The sequence below is a fragment of the Pithys albifrons genome, chromosome 16 (genome assembly GCF_047495875.1).
Source record: "Pithys albifrons albifrons isolate INPA30051 chromosome 16, PitAlb_v1, whole genome shotgun sequence".
NCBI lineage: Eukaryota > Metazoa > Chordata > Aves > Passeriformes > Thamnophilidae > Pithys > Pithys albifrons.
In genome coordinates, this window is record NC_092473.1 from 2,263,823 (window position 1) to 2,283,168 (window position 19,346).

Consider the following 19,346-nt stretch of genomic DNA (forward strand, 5'->3'; position numbering starts at 1 on the left):
GAATTCTTTCATCCAACAGCAGTTTTGTTTGGGGAAAGAGATTTTACGGCTGCACTTCACACTTGATGCTCTTTGTCCCTTTGTACATCAGAAAGCACATCAGGCAGACAGCAGTTGAGGTAGTGCTGTATCCTGTTTGCTCTCCAAAACCCCACTTGATTTTTTTCCTTTACTTACTAGGAAAGTAGCTCCTGAACCAGCAATAAGAAGTGGGAAGTGTCATTTTCACATGTAGCAGCCTAAGTGCAAAGTCCTCATCTCAGTCTTGATGCTAAAACCAGCCAGTGTGCAGGGAGACAGTTTGGATATTCATGTGGGAGCTGTTTGGACTGACAATGCAGAAACCATACAAAATGTGGATTGCATTTAATGATAATACCATTTAAAACCCCTGAATTTCCAATATAAATGCGCAGATGCAACTCAAAACCTTTGGCTTCCACGGGGGAGTGGGCAGCAGAGCATCCTAAGATAAGCACACAGAGGCCAGTCTAATTAAAGGAAGGTCTTAATAAGATTCCAGATTTAAAAAAAAATGGCTGCAAAGGGTTAAGTCACCATTTTTTTCAGTCTTCTTGCTCATCCCATTTTGGATTTTTTTATGTTGTGAAGGTATTTTTAGAACAAGAGAACGAGACTTTCAAATGAGTGCAGTGAAACAGCATCACAGGTGGGGGGCTCAGAGCAGCCTCTGAGCAGAACCAGCATCTCTGGAGCACTTGCAGAGGAGGTGGGAAGCCAGAGGTGATGGTAAAAGCTGGGTCTGAGTGTGCAGATGCTGAATGTCACTGCACCCAGTATCAACTCACTGTCACACATAACTCTCAGCATTAATTTTGTCACCTCCCTGCGGGCAGTAATTAGAGGGAGCTGCCATGAAGATCATTTGAGTCTGGGAATGATCACAGCACTGCTCAGGATGTTCCTTGGCTGAGTGAAGCAGTGCTGCTTTGATTGACAAACACAGGTCACAGTGTAAAACCCTGCCTGAGCCTTGAAGCCTCCTTTTTTGTCAAGAGGTACAAGAAATGGGGCTCTATTTTCTGTAAAACCGAGAGCCATTTTGCATATTCCGTGCTGGGAATCCATCTCCTGTGTTGATTTGTCAGCTTTTTGGATTCTTGGGTCTTGTCAACCTGCCATTTGGAAGTGGGAAACCCCCTGTTTGTGCTGTGTTCTCCAGCTGGACCCATGCCTGGCTAGCTCTGCATAAGGTGGTTTGTGGACATGGGTCTCCTGTGCCAGCCAAGCCAGACCATCCCAGCTCGGTGTCTGCTTTGCTTCTGCAGTTCAGTGGCAAAACCAGGTTGCTGTTCTCTCATCCAGGTGTGTTGGTGGCTTACAGTAAAGACACCAGCCAAGACTTCTAGGAGGCCCCTCCAGACCCTTCCCAAGCGATATCCTGTTGTCTTCCATCCTTGGGAAACACTGGCCAAAGCCCTTCAGCTTTCACTGTGGGCAGTGTGAGCTGCAGGTGCTTTTCCCCTGTGACAAGACCACCTTTCCTGAGGTCACAAACTGAGGTGGTTTGTGCTGAGTGGTGAAGGAGGGAGGATATCAGCTCTCCCACAGAGGTGGCAGTGCCCGTGTCCCCAGCTGGCACAGCGAGCAAGAGCCATGCTCCATAACGCTTCAAGGCAGCCATGCCCCAACCAATGGCACATTAACCCAAATGTATAGCTGTGCTTTTCCCTTTCTGTTCTTCCCCCCTGCCGGAACTGCCGCAGTGCCCCCAGGATGAGATGTCCGAGTCCGGGCAGTCCTCGGCCGCTGCCACGCCGAGCACCACGGGCACCAAATCCAACACCCCGACATCCTCCGTGCCCTCTGCCGCCGTCACCCCTCTGAACGAGAGCATCCAGCCCATGGGCGACTACACCAACGGCACCGCCAAGGGCAACAAGAGGGCGCGGGAGAAGCGCAACAGCCGCAACATGGAGGTGCAGGTCACGCAGGAGATGAGGAACGTCAGCATAGGTACGGCAGCTGCAGCTCAAGGGGGCACGATGGGCTCAAGCTCTGCCAGGGGAAATTGGAGATCAGAAAGAAATTCTTTGCAGAGAGAGTGCTCAGGCATTGGAATGGGCTGCCCAGAGAGGGGGTGGATTCCCCATCCCTGGAGGTTTTTCAACTGAGCTTGGCCGTGGCACTGAGTGCCATGATCTGGTAAAGGGACTGGAGTTGGACCAAGGGTTGGACTTGATGATCTCGGAGGTCTTTTCCAACCCAATCCATTCTATGGTTCTATGATTGGGCATTGCCAGTGCTTGTGCCTGCCTGTTCCAGGGCACCTGCACCATGAGCATGGGATTAGAGGGATGATAGTGAAAATGCAAAAAGAAAGAACTAAGAGAAAGTTTTGTATCCCATTAGCAGCAGGTATTTGTTTCTGAGCAGAGAAGTGAGGCAGCTAAGGCTGCACAGACTCACTAACTAACACTAACTAACTAACTAGCTAACGCTGCACAGACTCACTTCAATGAAGGGACTGGAGCATAAGTGCTGTGGGGAGAGGCTGAGGGAGCTGGGGATGTTCAGCCTGGAGAAGAGGAGGCTCAGAGGTGACCTCAGCACTGTCTGGAACTGCCTGAAGGGAAGTTCTGGCCAGGTGGGGGTTGGTCTCTTCTCCCAGGCACTCAGCAATAGAACAAGGGGGCACGATGGGCTCAAGCTCTGCCAGGGGAAATTGAAGGTGGAGATCAGAAAGAAATTCTTTGCAGAGAGAGTGCTCAGGCATTGGAATGGGCTGCCCAGAGAGGGTGTGGATTCCCCATTCCTGGAGGTTTTTCAGCTGAGCTTGGCCGTGGCACTGAGTGCCATGATCTGGTAAAGGGACTGGAGCTGGACCAAGGGTTGGATTTGATGATCTCAGAGGTCTTTTCCAACCCAATCCATTCTATCATTCTGTGATTGGGCATTGCCAGTGCTTGTGCCTGCCTGTTCCAGGGCACCTGCACCGTGAGCATGGGATTGGAGGGATTGAAACAGTCATTTGGCTTTAAAGAGTTAACTGAGAAACTGTGAAACTCACATTCCATGTGTTTAGTACTACCAGCCTTATCTAAATACCAGATAAATTGTTGTATCCTAGAAATGACTGTCAAAATGTACTTAAAACATCCTTTTAGTCACAGATTGATAAGATGCTCACTTAAAGAGAACATGAATCAGGAAAACTCCCTGATGTCAAGCACCATGAGTCAAGAGAACAAAGAAAGTTGAAAAGTTCAAATGAGGAAGATGAGTAAGAAAGACCCTCAGAGAGGCTGAAGACACCAGAACGACCCTAAAATACATCCCCTAAAAGAAGATTCCAGCAAAACTCCCCCTCCAACTCCGCCTAAACTCCACCTGTTATGAATATGCGTGTAAAATGTTGTCACCCCATCCTAACACTGTATAAAATCCCCTGAATTCCTACCAAAAGTGGGAAGTGAACTTTCAGCAGTACCCACTGCCTCACTTCCCCTGTGAAACAAATAAATACCTTCTGCTAAAAGATAAAACTCCTCTCTTAGCAACATTCATTTCAGCCTTTTCTCGGCATCCGGATGCGAAAACGCCACAGAAAGAACTGCTGAGAGAAAGGTTTGTATTCCATGAGCAGCAGGTGTTTATTTCTGCACAGGGAAGCGAGGCAGCTATGGCTGCATAAACTCACTTCAAAGCACAGGTGTCAAAGCAAGTTAATTTATACATTTGAACATAAGTGATTGCAACATTTCTCATGCATTATGCATGTGATTACAACATCTCATTACATATTGATGACAGGTGGAGTCTGGGTGGAGTTGGGGCTGGTGGTTCTTCTGGCATCAATTTTGGGTGAGGGTTTTTGTGCTCTTCATCCCCAAAAGTAAGGGTCTTAGTAGGCTTCCTCAAACTGACCTTACTGCTTTTTATAAGTGACCCAGACAGATTTAGTAGAAAAATTCTTGGCTAGTTGCCATTTTGCCCTATTCATAAGTCTGCTGCTACCTGATTTGGAGCTTCTAGTCCATGGTACAGCAAACTCAGTGAAAGGCTGAATCCTGGTAAAAAGAGCAGAGCATGCTTATTGATCAGGGTTGAGCAAACAGGCCCTGGAATTTTGGGGGGGGTCTTTTGGAAATCAGGCCTTGCTCCTTCTCAAGGGAGGCTGCCTTGGAAGGTGCATGAGCAGCACAGACTGAATTGGATTTAAGTGCTTTTCTCTGTAGCCAATTTTTGAAACATCAGTGATATGAATAATGTCACAAATTTCATGGAATGGGGACAGGTTATTGAGTTTAGTGCCCTGCAGTGGCATCACTCCATGTCATGGAAGCTCTTTAATAAGCAGTCAAGTCTCACCTTAGGCTGAACTTTTGGGAAGCTGTTTCTGGACCTCATCAAAGTGACAGTTAAAAGTGTCCATTTACTTTTCTCTCTGGATTTATTCATAAGTATTTTATATCCAGTTGTTCAAATGCCAAATTTGTCAGATTAAATAATTATTTTCCTTTCTTTGTGTTTATCCCACACCCTGATGTGTTTAAAAATAGCAATTGTACCCAGCTGGTTTTGTCAGATAAATGAGCTGATTTCTTTTTGTCCCTTTCCCATATAAGAACACCCCCAAATCTGTGGAAGTTACAGTTGTTTTCTCTCCACTTCCCAGAGTCCTTCAGTAATTTGAATTAATGATTTCTTGTCAGGAAAGCCATTACCTAAGCTTTAGCACCAGGCTGTTAAATGAATAAATGGTGTAATAATATGATAAAAGGCCCTTTCTGTGCTGCTTAATGCAGCTGTGCCCATGCAGTGTCTGAGCAGATTCACCCCGGATTGTATTCAGAGTCCCAGTGGCCATCAGAAAGGAGAAATGGTCTGTTTTACAGGTCATGAACATACAAAAGGACTTTAGGACTAGCTGAAGGTCATCAGAAAAATCTGCAGAAGCACAGGGATGAGCACAGGACTTCAAGGCTGGCATCTGAACCAGCTGATCATCTTTTTTCCCAACTTATTGGGAAAGCAGAAGTTACAACAAAGTTATTACTAAAGCAAAACTTCCTCTGCTAACCTTCACAAGGTGGTTCCTAACAAATTAAGACTACAAACCAACATATAACATCTTCTGCTGTGCCACTGAAGAAGAACTGCCATGACTGAGTCCCAGTCTGTATTTTCCTGAGGGGGTCCCAGGGTCACAGATATCCATGTGCCAGAAACCAGGGTAGTTGTCTGTGGAAACACTTGGGTCCTGCACAGCCAGCTGTTGGATTGGGATCCAGCTGTGATCCAGCTGTGGTTCTGGCCAGGGCAAGGCCATGTAACACTTGTATCAGGGAAGCTCAGCATGGATGTCAGTCATTTGAATGCCCTATAAATACCCTGATTTTTCCAGTTGCTGCTGTACAAGCTCATTTACTATCAACATCTTTCTTGGGTCAGTCATCTTTTCTGTGTGTGCCATTGTGAGGTGACTGTGCAGCAGGGTCTGTGCAGGTGACCCAGGGCTGGGCCTGTTTTTTCCTCGATGGAACTATGATATTGTGGAATCTGCTCCAGGCAGACAGTTGTGTCTTCCCTACATGCACTGCATGTTCAGCCTTTCAGCATTTTCTCACCCCTGATGCAAAATCAGCTCTACATGCTGAGAAGAAACTCACATACTCGAATTTTAATTATGTATTTTATGCATCTGTAATTAAAATGTCTCTCAGTGATGCACGTGCCTTAGAGCTGAGCTACCAAAAAGGGTACTCAGAGGTATTTGCAGAAAAGCTTCCCAGCTTGATAAAATAAAGCTGAGAAAAGCAGCTTGTGGATCCACATCATTCTTTGTCTTCCAGCCTGGATTTGTTGCCAGCTGGTGCACAGTGCCAGCCTGAAAGAACCAAATCAACACTCCAGTTGTCATGGGCTTTGTATATTTGGCTACTGGGACTGTTTGGAAAGGTCAAACATTTCACATCTAAAGTTGTTGAGGGACTAATGTAATTCACAAATAAGGTCCTTAATCCTTCAGGAATTCCTTGTGTGAACAGACACTGTGTTTGTGCTGCTTGTTTAGAACAGGTGCAAGTCTGAGCTTTTGAAGAGTTTGGTATCCAGTAAATGGGACCTGACAAGTGGAAGAATTTCCTTATTCTTTAATTACTGTCTTCAGGCTGTAGATTACACAAAACCCAGAGCAAATTTCATGTATTGATTTTGAAGTGAATTTTCCCTGTAATGAGTTTCTAAACCATTGTAGACTTGAGAGTTTGTATTAAAAATTGTTTCTAGTAAAACTGAATAGTACCAGTTCCTAACAACAGAAATCACTGTTTTACCTTCAATGCCAGCAAATGCTGTGTGAGGATGGAAGAGTTTTTACTGGCAGGTAAAAAGAGGGTTTGGGAAATTATTTCAATTGATGAAGTATATCTGCTTATCCCATTTTAATGAGTATTCATGGCAATGACCTTGGTGACCCTCTGTTGTGGGAGTAGGGGATGCTTACGGTGTTCCTGCTCTGGAATTGTGAGGGCACCTTCATCAGCTTTCTGTTCTGATTTTAAGACTTTGAACATGGCACCACGAAATATTCCAAGCTGTAAAAGTCCCTTCAAGAAACTCTGTGAAAAGCTGTGAAAGTCCTGATCCTACAGATGACATGTCCTGTCTTCCCCAGGGATGGGCAGCAGCGATGAGTGGTCTGATGTCCAGGACATCATTGATTCTACTCCAGAGCTGGACATGTGCCAGGACCCTCGCCTGGAGCGCACCGGGAGCAGGTACTGGCTGGGGCTTTTCCCTCCTGCTTGGTCACTTGGCTTCACAGAGAGAGAGGGACAGAGCCTCTGGCTCACACTGAGCTGTTTGACACAGTCCGTGTGTTCTGCCTGGTGTCAGTGTCAGAGGTCCTGACATGCTCTGCGTTCTCCAGAAAGGCAGGTGCCACCTGGTGTTGTGCAGCAGGGTCTGTGCAGCTGCCCCAGGTGCCACCTGGTGATGTGCAGCAGGGTCTGTGCAGGTGACCCAGATACCACCTGGTGTTGTGCAGCAGGGTCTGTGCAGCTGCCCCAGGTGCCACCTGGTGATGTGCAGCAGGGTCTGTGCAGGTGACCCAGATACCACCTGGTGTTGTGCAGCAGGGTCTGTGCAGCTGCCCCAGGTGCCACCTGGTGATGAGCAGCAGGGTCTGTGCAGCTGCCCCAGATGCCACCTGGTGATGTGCAGCAGGGTCTGTGCAGCTGCCCCAGGTGCCACCTGGTGATGAGCAGCAGGGTCTGTGCAGCTGCCCCAGGGCTGGGCTTGTTTGCCTTGCTGGGTCAGGGGGATTGGAGAGATGATGGAGTAACAGAAGGTTTAAGACAAGCAAAGGGGACATGGGCTCAAGCTCTCAGGAAGAGGGAAAAGATGGCTTTGTCTAAAGATTTCAGTTCTGAATTCCAATTTAAAACCTCAAGATTTTTCCAGTTTTAATTTTTTCAAGTGAGGGGAGAGGCAGGGCTGCCCCACAAGCAGAGGTAACCCCAGGGATCCTGTGGGCTCTGAGCAGGGAGGGCAGAGCAGTGGTCCTGAGCTCTGTCAGCAGACAAGGCAAGGGCAGGAATTGGGTCCCCCATGAGCAGCAGGAGATGGGGCTGAAGGAAGGGGCAGCTCAGAGAAGGACTGAAGGATGAGATCAGAGGGAGCCCTGGGAGCAGTAGGTGGATGTGAGTTCCAGGTGAGGCTGCTCAGAGCCATTGTGATCCATCAGTGCACTGAGGACCCCAACAGAAGAATCATCAGACTTCTGCTGAACTACTGTGCTGCTCTGGTCCCCATCCATCACCTGGTTGTGCTATAAAGGAGGCTCCCTAAAGGCTCTGAATTTTGGCACCCCATTCCTGTGAGCCATGTGTTAGTCTAGACTTAGTAGCCTGAGTACCTTTTGTTTTTACTAAGTTTGACCCTTGTCCAGTGGGTCATTTGGCATCACACCAGCAAAAATAACCTCCAAATTCTTACAGATGTGTAGAAGATAAATAGTACCCTGGCAGAGTAAAGGCAAGAGGGTTTCATGGTCCCAGTCTGGACTGGGTTTGCCTGCCCTGTTGAGCCCCCTCAGTGAGAGGGGTGTGAGCAGCATTAACTCCTGTATTTCTCAGCTGGGGAGGCACACACAGTGAAGCTCCCTGGGGATATGTGGGATGCACAGAGGATTTTTAGGGACAGGAGGAATCTGGGTAGCTGAAACAGCTCTGTGTGGGGAAGACAAAACTGACTCATGAGATCAGACTGAAAACTGGTCAAACCCAAGGGAAAGGAGAAAACAGGATTGATGCACTGGGACTCTTCAGGCAGGAATCTCAGCTCCAGGTGGTGGGACTGAAAGGTGCAGGAGGCACAGGCTGACTGGAGCTGCTGACAGTGTGTGTGCTGCTCTGGAAGCACAGGGAGCTGTGGAAGCAGAGTGCTGAAGAGCTGAATTAGGTCTCCAGGTCTGACCCTGAGTGCTGGTTGCTCTTGTCACTTGTGCTGCCCATCAGATTGTGTGAACTGATTAATTGCAGTGCCACCACTTGTACCTCCTCAGTGCTCTCAGATGTCTGGGGAGCTGGAATTTTTCTGTAATTGAAAAATGCACTTTTTTTTCCCCCTCTTTGCAGTGTTCTGTAGCAGCAATACCAGAGCCAGCTGCCACACTCCATTTGTAATCCCTGAGATGATTTATGTAATAATGAAGCCATACAATTAGAGATCATCTCCACTAGTGCTGACCTTTCTGATAAATTGCTGGGAAAATTGCACTGCCTCTCTTCATGCTGGCTGGTGCCTCTCACACAAGGCAGGCAAAGTGTCTCTCCCCACATTAAGACCATGTTTTAGGGCAGCCACGGTCCCAGAGGTTGTCTCACCTCACCTCCTCTAACAGCTGTTTGCTGTTTGAGCCATGAGGATGTCAAGAAATGCAACAAGATTCTTGGTGGTACCAAAGACACTGAGAGGTGCAAATGTGCTCTCATCTGATAAAATTAGAAAATATTAACTTGATTAACTTGAGAGATGGGCTGATTCCAATGGGATGAAGTTCACCAAGGCCAAGTGCAGGTCCCGCCCTTTGGCCACCCCAACCCCTGCAGCGCTCCAGGCTGGGCACAGAGTGGCTGGAGAGCAGCCAGGCAGAGGGACCTGGGGGGACTGAGGGACAGGAAGCTCAACAGGAGCCACCAGTGTGCCCAGGTGGCCAAGAAGGCCAATGGGATCCTGGCCTGGATCCAAACTAGCGTGGCCAGCAGGCCCAGGGCAGTGACCCTTCCCCTGAACTCTGCCTTGGGGAGGCCACACCTTGAGTGTTGTGTTCAGTTCTGGGCCCCTCAGTTGAGGAAAGAGATTGAGGGGCTGGAGTGGGGCCAGAGAAGAGCAACGAGGCTGGAGAAGGGACTGGAGCACAAGTGCTGTGGGGAGAGGCTGAGGGAGCTGGGGGTGTTTAGCCTGGAGAAGAGGAGGCTCAGAGGTGACCTCAGCACTGTCTGGAACTGCCTGAAGGGAAGTTCTGGCCAGGTGGGGGTTGGTCTCTTCTCCCAGGCACTCAGCAATAGGACAAGGGGGCACGATGGGCTCAAGCTCTGCCAGGGGAAATTGGAGATCAGAAAAAAGTTCTTTGCAGAGAGAGTGCTCAGGGATTGGAATGGGCTGCCCAGAGAGGGGGTGGATTCCCCATCCCTGGAGGTTTTTCAACTGAGCTTGGCCATGGCACTGAGTGCCATGATCTGGTAAAGGGCCTGGAGTTGGACCAAGGGTTGGACTTGATGATCTCAGAGGTCTTTTCCAACCCAATCCATTCTATGATTCTATTCTATGATTTACCTTTAATGAAAGGTATTTGGTGACATGTGAAGGAGCATTTCAGCACAAAGTATCATCCAAAGGACGATTGCACTGACTGGGTGGCCAAGGACAAAGGCTATTGCTGTTTTCAGCACTGAATTCCTTATCTGCTCTTACTGCTGTCTGAGGTTTCTACCTGGATTGGTAGGAGCATGGAGATCCTTGCAGAGTCTGACAGATCAGAGCTGAGAGCTGCTGCAAGTTGAAATTTTTCTGTTTAATATCAACTAGTCCTTAACTCGTATGATTTCAAAGGAAAACATCTGGGTGACCTTTCAGGTTGTGCATGATACAGGTGGTTGCCCTCTGCACAAGGACATGGAGCTGCTGGGGCAATTCCAGAGGAGGCCAAGGAGATGCTCCAAGGGCTGGAGCCCCTCTGCTGTGGAGCCAGGCTGGGAGGGCTGGGGGGGTTCATCTGGAGAGAAGAAGGCTCTGGGAAAACTTTAGAGTCCTTTCCAGTGACTGAAGGGGCTCCAGGAGAGCTGGAGAGGGACTTGGGACAAGTCATGGAGGGATAGGACAAGGAGTAATGGCTTCCCATTACCAGAGGGCAGGGATAGATGGGATATTGGGAAGGAATCCTTCCCTGTCAGCGTGGTCAGGCCCTGGCACAGGTTGGGCAGAGAAGCTGTGGCTGCCCCATCCTTGAAAATGCCCAAGGCCAGGTTGATCAGGGCTTGGAGCAACCTGGGACAGTGGAAGGTGTCCCTGCCCATGGCAGTGGGTGGCACTGGCTGGTCTTTCTTCCAATCCAAACCATTCCATGACTTTCCAATGTGGGGAACAAAACATGCTGTTGTATTTACTCGGTACATTCCCTGATTCAGCCCATGGGGAACAGGTGGGATGTGCTTTGGATTGCAACGCTCTGGGATGCTCAGTGCTTCAAAGACAAATGTTCAAGCTTCAGTGTTGCTGGGTAACAAGATTCCTTCTGTCTTTTTTGCTTCCACCAACAGCCCAACACAGGGGATTGTGAACAAAGCATTTGGCATCAACACAGACTCCCTGTACCATGAACTCTCCACAGCAGGGTCTGAGGTCATTGGAGATGTTGATGAAGGAGCAGACCTGCTAGGTAAGACCTTGTTGGAACCATTCTGTTTTCTCTGGCACAGTGGCACTATACTAAGCTTCCAGAAGCACTTAAATTCTCTTTTTTTTCCCCAGAACTTGGATGTTTAGCTTTTTATAAAGTGCCTGTCAGTTGAGATCTATGTGACTGAAGCAAGTACCTGCAGTACAGTAATGCTGACTTAGAAAATAACCTCAGCTCTTGGGTATCTTTTATTTGTGTTGTCTTTATGTTGTGCGTAAGTTACTTTTCTACAGGATTCTCCCACACAAATATTTTGAAGACAGAATTTGCTCCTTCTGCTTGTGCCCCAAAAGTTCTTCCCAGCAGTAATGAATGAACTGTTTGAAATTTGTAAGAAAGTAACTCCTTTTGTTAAGTTTTTGAAGTTTAAATTATTTGGAAATACTATGGTCTGTAATGCAGTATTTATCCTTTTATAGTCAGCCTAAGACATGTAGTAATCCCCTTTTTAGGCTGGTTTTGAGTGTAACTCCTGCACCAGGCTGTGCTCTGTTCCTGGCTGGGACTCTGCAGTGATCAGAGAAGCAGCTTTGCCTCAGGGACCACTCTGAGCCCTCTCCACACTTTGCATTCAGACTCTTGAGCATCCAGACCTTAATTTCTGACAGAATTTAAGCATGTTCTTCATTCCTGCTGACTGTTTTCCTGCATCAGGATGGTACAAGTGATCTTTGAGCACTCAGGTGACACAGACAGCTGGCAGAGTTTGTAACTGTGTGTCCCACTTGCCACATCACTGCTGAGTTTAAGAATCCTTGGGAGATATGAGGACTCCACAACGTCCCTTCTGTGCCCTGAGCAGCAGGAGATGTGATCTGAAAGGGACCATTTCCTTTCTGGTGATACCAGTGCAGAGCTGCTCAAGGACACTCTTGTCAGGTTGGTCCTGTGTGTGTGTCCAGAACAGGATGAGCTGAATTGTGTCACAGAATTGCAGCACAAATAGGAAGGTGCTTTTATCAGCCTCGATATGTCTTGTATCAGGACCCTCTACAAGGGTGTGTTTCTGCAGAGGGGATAGTTCTTGCCCTGTTCAACAAAAACTTAACCTTGAAGAAGTGGACTGAAGACTGGAAAGGAGGTTAATACAATAAATCCTTCTTGCTTCTTCTAAGACAAGTATCTGTGAAATTGTTACTATTCTGGGCAATGGTGTGACTGGAATGAAAGAACAAGATTCAGGCCATCACCAGAATGCTCACAATAGCTTTTTGATACTGTGATATTGTAGGTTAGGTTTGATTTGATTTTTCTAATGCTGGTGCTAAGCCTGCAGCATGCAAGAGAGCCCTTGTGCAAGGGTTGGTGACCATTGCCTGAAGCATAAAATCATTTATTGTTTCACCTGCAACTCCAGATTGCCAGAAGAAAAAAATCTGCAGAAGACTCAGGATGAACACACAGGCTTTCTCTGCCTGCAGTGATGGGAGCCAACTTGTGCAGATACTTAAAAAATTCAGGATTTTGAAGGAAAAGCAAGATTCCCAGGTTTGAGAATCCCCTGGATGAGAGCAGACATTGCAGAGGGTCTGGGGCTCCTGCTTAAAGAGAAACTTCACAGTAGGAACTGTGTGATGGTTAAAGCTTCATCTGTCCACCTGCAATGGAATGGACTTTGGTTAGGAGCTCCTTACATTATTGGGATCTCTCTCTAGCAGAATCAAAGCACTAAAAACCTGGATAATTTTGCCACTGAGCATCTGTTTTATCTTGGTGCTCAGGTGCTTCCTCATCAAGGACTGTTTGGTTGATTCTACAGCTCTCTCCACTAATCACTGTCCAACTGCTCCTCTCCTTCTCCCAGGATGGGACATCAGGGATTGGTGGCTTGGAAGAGTTGCTGTCCTGGAAAATTACTTGCTTGGTGTATGAACTGCTTTGGACAGCCTGCTTCCACCTCTGCTGGGAACCCACTTCCTTTGGGATTACCCTGTGCCCTGACCCAGTGATGATGAACTGTTGTTGGCAGAGGGCCAAAGCTTTGAGCTGCCCAGACCTTGCAAGGTTGTTCCCCACAGGCTCAGCTGAAGTCAAAGGTGCTTCTCCTCTTCCAGCTGTAAAGCTGCCCAAAGACTTCGAGGTGGGGAGATGTCTGTGGTTTGGCAGTGACCACTTGCAATAAACAGGTCCAGAGACTTTGTTGAGCAGTGTGGCCCCTGAAGGTCACAGTGTGGCTCATGAGGAGGATGTTTCTGTGCTGGTACCTTTTTCTGGCTTGGGCAGAGCAGCAGAACCCTTGCAGGTGATCCCATGGCAGGCCAGCAGAATATGAAGGCCTCTCCTGGTTCCTTTTCAAACCTGGGACATGGACTGTGCCTTTTTGTGTGTGAAATGTTGATCTATTTAATCCTTTTGCTGAGTTCTGTCCACAGAAAAACATTCTTCAAAATGAACCCAGATGTTGCTGGGTTGTACAAAGGGAGGAGGCACAGACACATCTCAGGGTCATGTCTCTCAACAGGAAAGGAGACTGGTATTATTTTTTTTTGGCTTTGCACAAGAGAAACCACAAAAGAAAGTCTGGTAAAGGTCTAAGCAAAGGGCTACATCTTAGTACTGTCAAATCTGTCCACATGACCCAAAATGATGCCCTTTTTGGTAGGCACAATGTTCTCTCTGTGCTGTACCTTTGAATCTGGAGAGACACTGAGGAAATGGTGCTTTATGAATGTAATGCAAGAAACAAGATCCACGTTCTGTCTTGGTCATATTTGGAGTTCACTTCTCTCTGTAAATCAAATTAATTGATGAATTTAACCCCATTAAGTGAAGGCTTCATACATCCTCCAGTCTCTCAAAACGTGGCAATCAATCTGCAAAGAATATTGTCTTTTTTTTGTCTCAGTTTCTTAAAGAAAGAGAAATCTCATTAAAAGAGGCCCATGAAAACAGGACCCATAGAAATTACCCTTGTGCAGTGTCTGGCAGGCAAGTCTGATTCTGGAATGGAAAATCCCATTTGTTCCTTTTGGATATCTGCAAAGCAGCCAGCATCTCCTGGTACACAACTGGCATTCTTCATTGCAATTGCTAAATATAAACTGACAAATAAAACATGTGGGTTTCCCTCCCCCCCTCTAACACTGCTTTACATACAAGAATTTATATAGGAATTATTCTTGGGAAAAAATGTGGAGTGAGAACAATTATTTACTGGTGGTAATTGAGGCCCAAATTCCCTTCTTTCTCCTACAGCCTTAGGAGCACCAGGTGGTTGTTTTCCTGCATGTTCTCTTGTCAATCACAGGTTTTTATGTCCCAGTCCTGGGCAGGCTCCCCTTGCCCCAGCTCCCCTTTACCCCAGCTCCCCCCTTCTCCCATCTCCCCCTTGTCTCAGCTCCTCCTTCCTGTCCTTCCCTATCCCAAGGATTTCTGGACACAAAGGAGCACCATCAGTTCAGTTGTGCTCAGTGGGAAGGTCATTTCCCTGTGAGGGTGGGCAGTTCTTGGCACAGGTGCCCAGAGTTGTGGCTGCCCCATCCCTGGGAGTGCCCAAGGCCAGGCTGGAGCACCCTGGAGTAGTGGGAGGTGTCCCTGCCCATGGCAGGGGGGTTTGGAATGAAGTGGCCATTCAGACCCAAACCATTCCATGATTCTGTGATTCAGGTTTAGGATACCCAGCTGTGTTTGCTTTGGGTCTGTGGTGAGGACACAAATGCAGCCATGGTAGTGGTAAGTTCATGTACAGGTTGTGTGCAGATGTTTAAATGGGATTATCAAAGTGAGTCCCAGCACTGCAAAAAGGTTTTCAATGCAATTAATTGTCTTTTGCAAGCTGAAGTGTCACTGCAGAGCACAGTTATTATTGAGGATCTAGCTGTTAAAATCACAAGGGGAGGGGAAAGTGAGAGGTGGTGGCAATGAGCTGTTCTGCATTTAGTGCTACATGACTAAGTAAAGAGAAAAAGAGAAAATAAAGGTTTACCCAATGCAGGAAGGTGTGAATGCCTGGGATCCACACCTGGAAGGCTGGAGGCAGCTGAGGTTGTTGCAGTTGTGCCACAGTTCACCTTCCCTTGGGTTTTTTTCTGTCCTGTATGTAGAGTCACGCCATCGACAGCCATGGCAGGTCCTGTCCTTACTATTTCATGCCTTTTGACATTGAAATGGCTGAATCATTGTTAATTTTTTTTGAACAAAATTTTGGTTTTGTTGGTTTCAGTCACTGATTGATCCTTTTTCACTTCCTTTTTCCCTTGTCTCTCTGTGCTTCGCTGGACATGGCGCGTAGGGGAGTTCTCAGGTGTGTATCTCCTGCTCAGTTCCCTTTCTTGGTTCTTCTCTCCTGGTTGAGGTTGGATGGCGTGGTATACACGTGTGATACTCCCCTGCTCTTGTCCAAACACAGTTGGCTTTGCAGACCTCTCCCACCTCCCTTGGCTTCGTTGTCTCCCACTGGTGGGTCCCCTCTCTGCTCACACTCTGCTGCCTCTCAGCCTGCTCTCCTCACGTGGCTGCAGGTTTGCTCCACACTGTCACAAGGGCCTGGCACTCCAGGGCTTGGGGCTCAAAGGGCTTTTTTTTTCTGCCAGGAGAGGTGCCTGTAGCAGAAGTTGGGTGGGTACAGGCTGAGTGAGGGTCCTGTTTTCCTCTCCTCACTGAGCTGAGGAGCCCCTCCATATGTGCCAGTCACTGTGCATCCCAACCCCTGTGGGCATAGTGGGGTGACACTGAAGATGCTTTCTTGATGGGTTAGAGTGGCAAAGCTTCTGCCTTTCTGGTGGGAGTTGGGTGGTCTCAGCCCTCACCGATGGCTCTGCACCTGCCTGTAAAACACCCTTAGGAGACTGGACCCTGAGATCAGCTCAGTTGGTTCAAACTTGGCTGTAATAATGCCAGGGTCATGGGTTCAATCCCCTGTGTGGGCCCTTGACTTGAGTTGGACTTGATGATCCCTGTGGATCCCTTCCAGCTCAGAATAGTCTGGGATTCACTTGAAGTCAAGAGAAGCTCTGTTGATTCCAGTGCAAGCTGGGTGAATTTTTCCCTGCAGAGAGGTGGTGACCTGGCAGCTGTGGTGGTGTGTGATGGGCTCTGCCACATCCCTGTGCCCAGCACTGCTCAGTGTGGCCTTTGTGATGGTACAAAGGGACAGCACCAACCTTTCTTTTCATTCAAACTGCTTTTACTGGCAGCCACTTTTTTTGTGGACATTCCTCAGAAAACCTCTCACTGAAGTTGGTGTTTGTCACAGTGTGGAGGTGGGTTTGGGCCCTTTTAGCCAGATGAAAGCTTTGATACTCACACCCCTTTCTTTTTTCCTCCTGCCCCTGTCCTTCCCTCACCTTGTTCATAATGTCTGTTGACCTGCCTTTGTTGTGGTGGTGGGAAACTCAAGGATGTGTCCTACAGGGGAAATGACAAAGATGGAAGAAGCAGATGAGGTCATCTCAAGCTTGTCCTGACATCTGTTGCAGTATGACATGGGGTTAAACTGAAAGTGGGGAGATTTGGTTTAGATATAAGGAAGAAATTTTGTTCAGTGAGGGTGGGCAGGTCCTGGCACAGGTTGGGCAGAGAAGCTGTGGCTGCCCCATCCCTGGAAGTGTCCAAGACCAGGTTGGAGCACCCTGGGCTGGTGGGAGGTGTCCCTGCCCATGGCAGGGGGTGGCACTGGGTGAGCTTTAAGGTCCCTTCCAGCCCAGCCCATCCTGTGATGTTCTCAGTGACGTCCCTGCCAGGCCAGGCTGCAGCAGGACCAGGTTACCTTCTCCCATGTGCTGGCACCACACATTGTACACATGCTGATGAGCTGCTCTGTTTGCTGTTTACAGACTGGTACTTAATGGCTGCTTTTTTTCTCTTCCTTTCTCCCCCTTTGTCCCCATCTCTTTCTGTTCCCTTTCTCCTATGGGATGGCTCTCATAGTACGGGATGATTTCTTTGGTAAGGCCAAGGCCTTTTTGCTTTTTTCTTTTCTCTTTTTTTTAACGTGCATTTTTTCTGAATTCCTTCCATTCACTCACCATCCCTCCATGTGTCTTGCATTCCCTTGGTTTGGTTTTTGTGGTGGTGGCATCACCTCTCCAAGAAGCATGGATGCAGCTGCTCTGTGGAGGTGCTTTGGGGGTTCTCTGTTTCCTGGAGCTGATTTATCTGCTTTGATGCTTCACACCTTGCCTGGCTGTGGGAGGGGGACAGTGTGGGGTGAGCTCTGTGAGACAGGGCTCTGCCCAGACCTCTCTTCCCTTTGCTCCACACCACAAAGGGGTGAAGAGACCTCCTTACTCCCCGCTGGGGTTCCTTCCCATGGGCAGGACTGTCACGGTGCCCTTTCCACACCTCTGGGAGGCTTCACCCAGTTCTTTACTGCCAGCCCAGCCTTCACACCCCTGCCTGGGCAAAGCATTGTTGTCACTGTGTCCCACACCAGTAAGGTAGAAGTTATGGTGAGGATACTGGTGGAACACTGTGTGGCCTTTAGTTCTGCCATGATGGCTCACCCTCTCCCCCAGAGTTCCTTTCTCTCCCCAAAACAGCTGCAGAGAGGGACGTCTGACTCCAGAATGGGAAGGAAAAAGATTTAATCCAGTAGAGATGGGGGTGAACTATTTCCCTTGATGTCCCTCAGCACCTCTAATGTCCTTGTGCCAATTTAATGCCTTACAGGCAATATTTTTTTATTATTTGGAGAGCCACTTAAAATTAGCCCCCAAAAAAGTAATTAACAGGTGATTTCTGAGTCTTCTGACTAACAAGCAGTGTACCACAAAAAAGGGTCTATAAATCCTTCACCTTGCCAACCCAAAACCCATCTCAGTTTGCACTGCAGTTGGTGTTTCCCACTTTTGTGCTGTTGGAATATTTTTTGGCACAGCATCCAAAGAACACATTGCCTGAAACATCAAAGTGATTAATTATCTGTCTACTAATTTTTCAAAAGTTCTTTGAAAATGCTGCTTCTCACTCGCTCTCGCTGGGATTTGCTTTTGCCATCATGAATTCATCCCATTTAACTGTGGGAAGAGGATCTGTGTGTTGAAGTTTCGTGGTGTGTTCTCACTTCTCATGTGCTGCCATGTTCCTCTAACTCCATTTACTTCAAGTTTGTGTTGGTTTTATTTTCTTGCAAATACTAATTAATGGGCAATGGTGTATCATGGGAGCTGCTGTGAAGGAAGAGGCAGTTCCTGGGGCAGGACAGGGAGTGCTGCAGCACAAGCTCTGCTGCTGGGGGAGCTCCTGCCTGCTCTGGGACCTGTGCTGAGATCTGAGCTGCACCCTCAGCACTGTCCCCCACCAGGGAGAGGCCTCTGTGTCCTCAGCTCTCAGGTGGCCTCTGTTTCCTGCTGTGAGGCAGAAGCTGACCTGGGGCTCCATAAGTCCCTGGCAGCAGAAAACAACCCAGATGTGCCTTTGGTGCCTAAATTCTTTTGGGTTTATGAACTCCAGAACTGCCCCTTCACTCTTGGCCCCAGATTTGTCACCGTTCTGGTAACCCAGTGTGCAGGTTGCAGCTGTGCAAGTGCAGTGCCTGGTGTAGGTGTTGGGTGTGGGACTGAGGGGATGGGACATTTTAAACATCTGTGGGAAAGCTGTTGAAGGTGGGCAGAGCAAGGGACAATGTGCAGATCACTCTGGCACAAGGCTGGGGATGGGAAAGCCTCTCATTTGCATGAGATTGGTCATGCTCAGGATCCCAAATCTGTACTGAGAAACAGAACATTTGGCTTCTGCTAAGAAAGGAAGGAAACCACTGGTGTGCAGATCAGGACAGCAACCTGGGCAGTGTTCTGCTGTCCTTTGTGAAAACCCCATGAACTCTACCTGCTTTCTCTGTGAGAACTGATAGAAAATGTTTGCAATAGCTGATGGCTGAGCCAGGAGTTACCACCTCGACCTCCTGATTGGCCTGAGGGAAGTTTTCCCCTCTGTCCCTCTCAAAGAGGTCTGTGAAGGTTGGGATGAGGAGCTAGGGCTGAATTTGGGCTCTCTGCAGGACACCTGGGTGTCTCTGCTGGTGTTGTTTGGTCATCCAGCCAGGGACACTCCACTCTCCACACAGGGCACAGGAGCCCAGGCAAGCCCAACAAAGGGATTTCTCTTCCTCAAGCATGAGTCAGGCAGTGCTGCAAAAGCTTCGTGTTTCTAGCAGAGCAGATGAAAACTGCCTGGCCTTTCTTTTCAGGAATGGGCAAAGAAGTGGGGAATCTGCTGTTGGAGAACTCACAGCTGCTGGAGACCAAGTAAGGAACTGTCTCATGCTCTGATCTACCTGCCTGGTTATAAATGAGATGTCACCTTGAAGTAGGTCTTGGCCAGAACTCCTGCCTGACAGGGGCTCACTTGCTTATCTGATTGGTTCTCCTGAATACTTGTTCCTTCAGTTGCAGAAGAGGAATTGCTCTCCTGAGCTATTTCCTAACCATTTCCTTTCTGCAGGCACTTGGGGGAAGCCTCTGGGCTTGTGCTGGTAGGG

The 19,346-nt window shown here is 48.2% G+C and overlaps 1 protein-coding gene across 27 annotated transcripts in view; it reads left to right on the plus strand.

The window, feature by feature from the left end:
* MAPK8IP3 (mitogen-activated protein kinase 8 interacting protein 3) overlaps positions 1 to 19,346 on the plus strand; it is an 86,584-nt gene that overhangs the window by 39,073 nt on the left and 28,165 nt on the right. For 18 of the 27 annotated variants that reach the window (XM_071571484.1, XM_071571495.1, XM_071571485.1 and 15 more), the window contains 5 exons: positions 1,728 to 1,977; positions 6,641 to 6,743; positions 10,788 to 10,906; positions 15,159 to 15,170; positions 19,056 to 19,113. In XM_071571484.1, the coding sequence (XP_071427585.1) occupies positions 1,728 to 1,977; positions 6,641 to 6,743; positions 10,788 to 10,906; positions 15,159 to 15,170; positions 19,056 to 19,113 (542 nt within the window). Of the gene's footprint in view, positions 1 to 1,727; positions 1,978 to 6,640; positions 6,744 to 10,787; positions 10,907 to 15,158; positions 15,171 to 16,795; positions 16,814 to 19,055; positions 19,114 to 19,346 lie in introns of all 27 variants that reach the window. The other 9 variants (XM_071571490.1, XM_071571493.1, XM_071571501.1 and 6 more) reach the window with 2 other exon arrangements.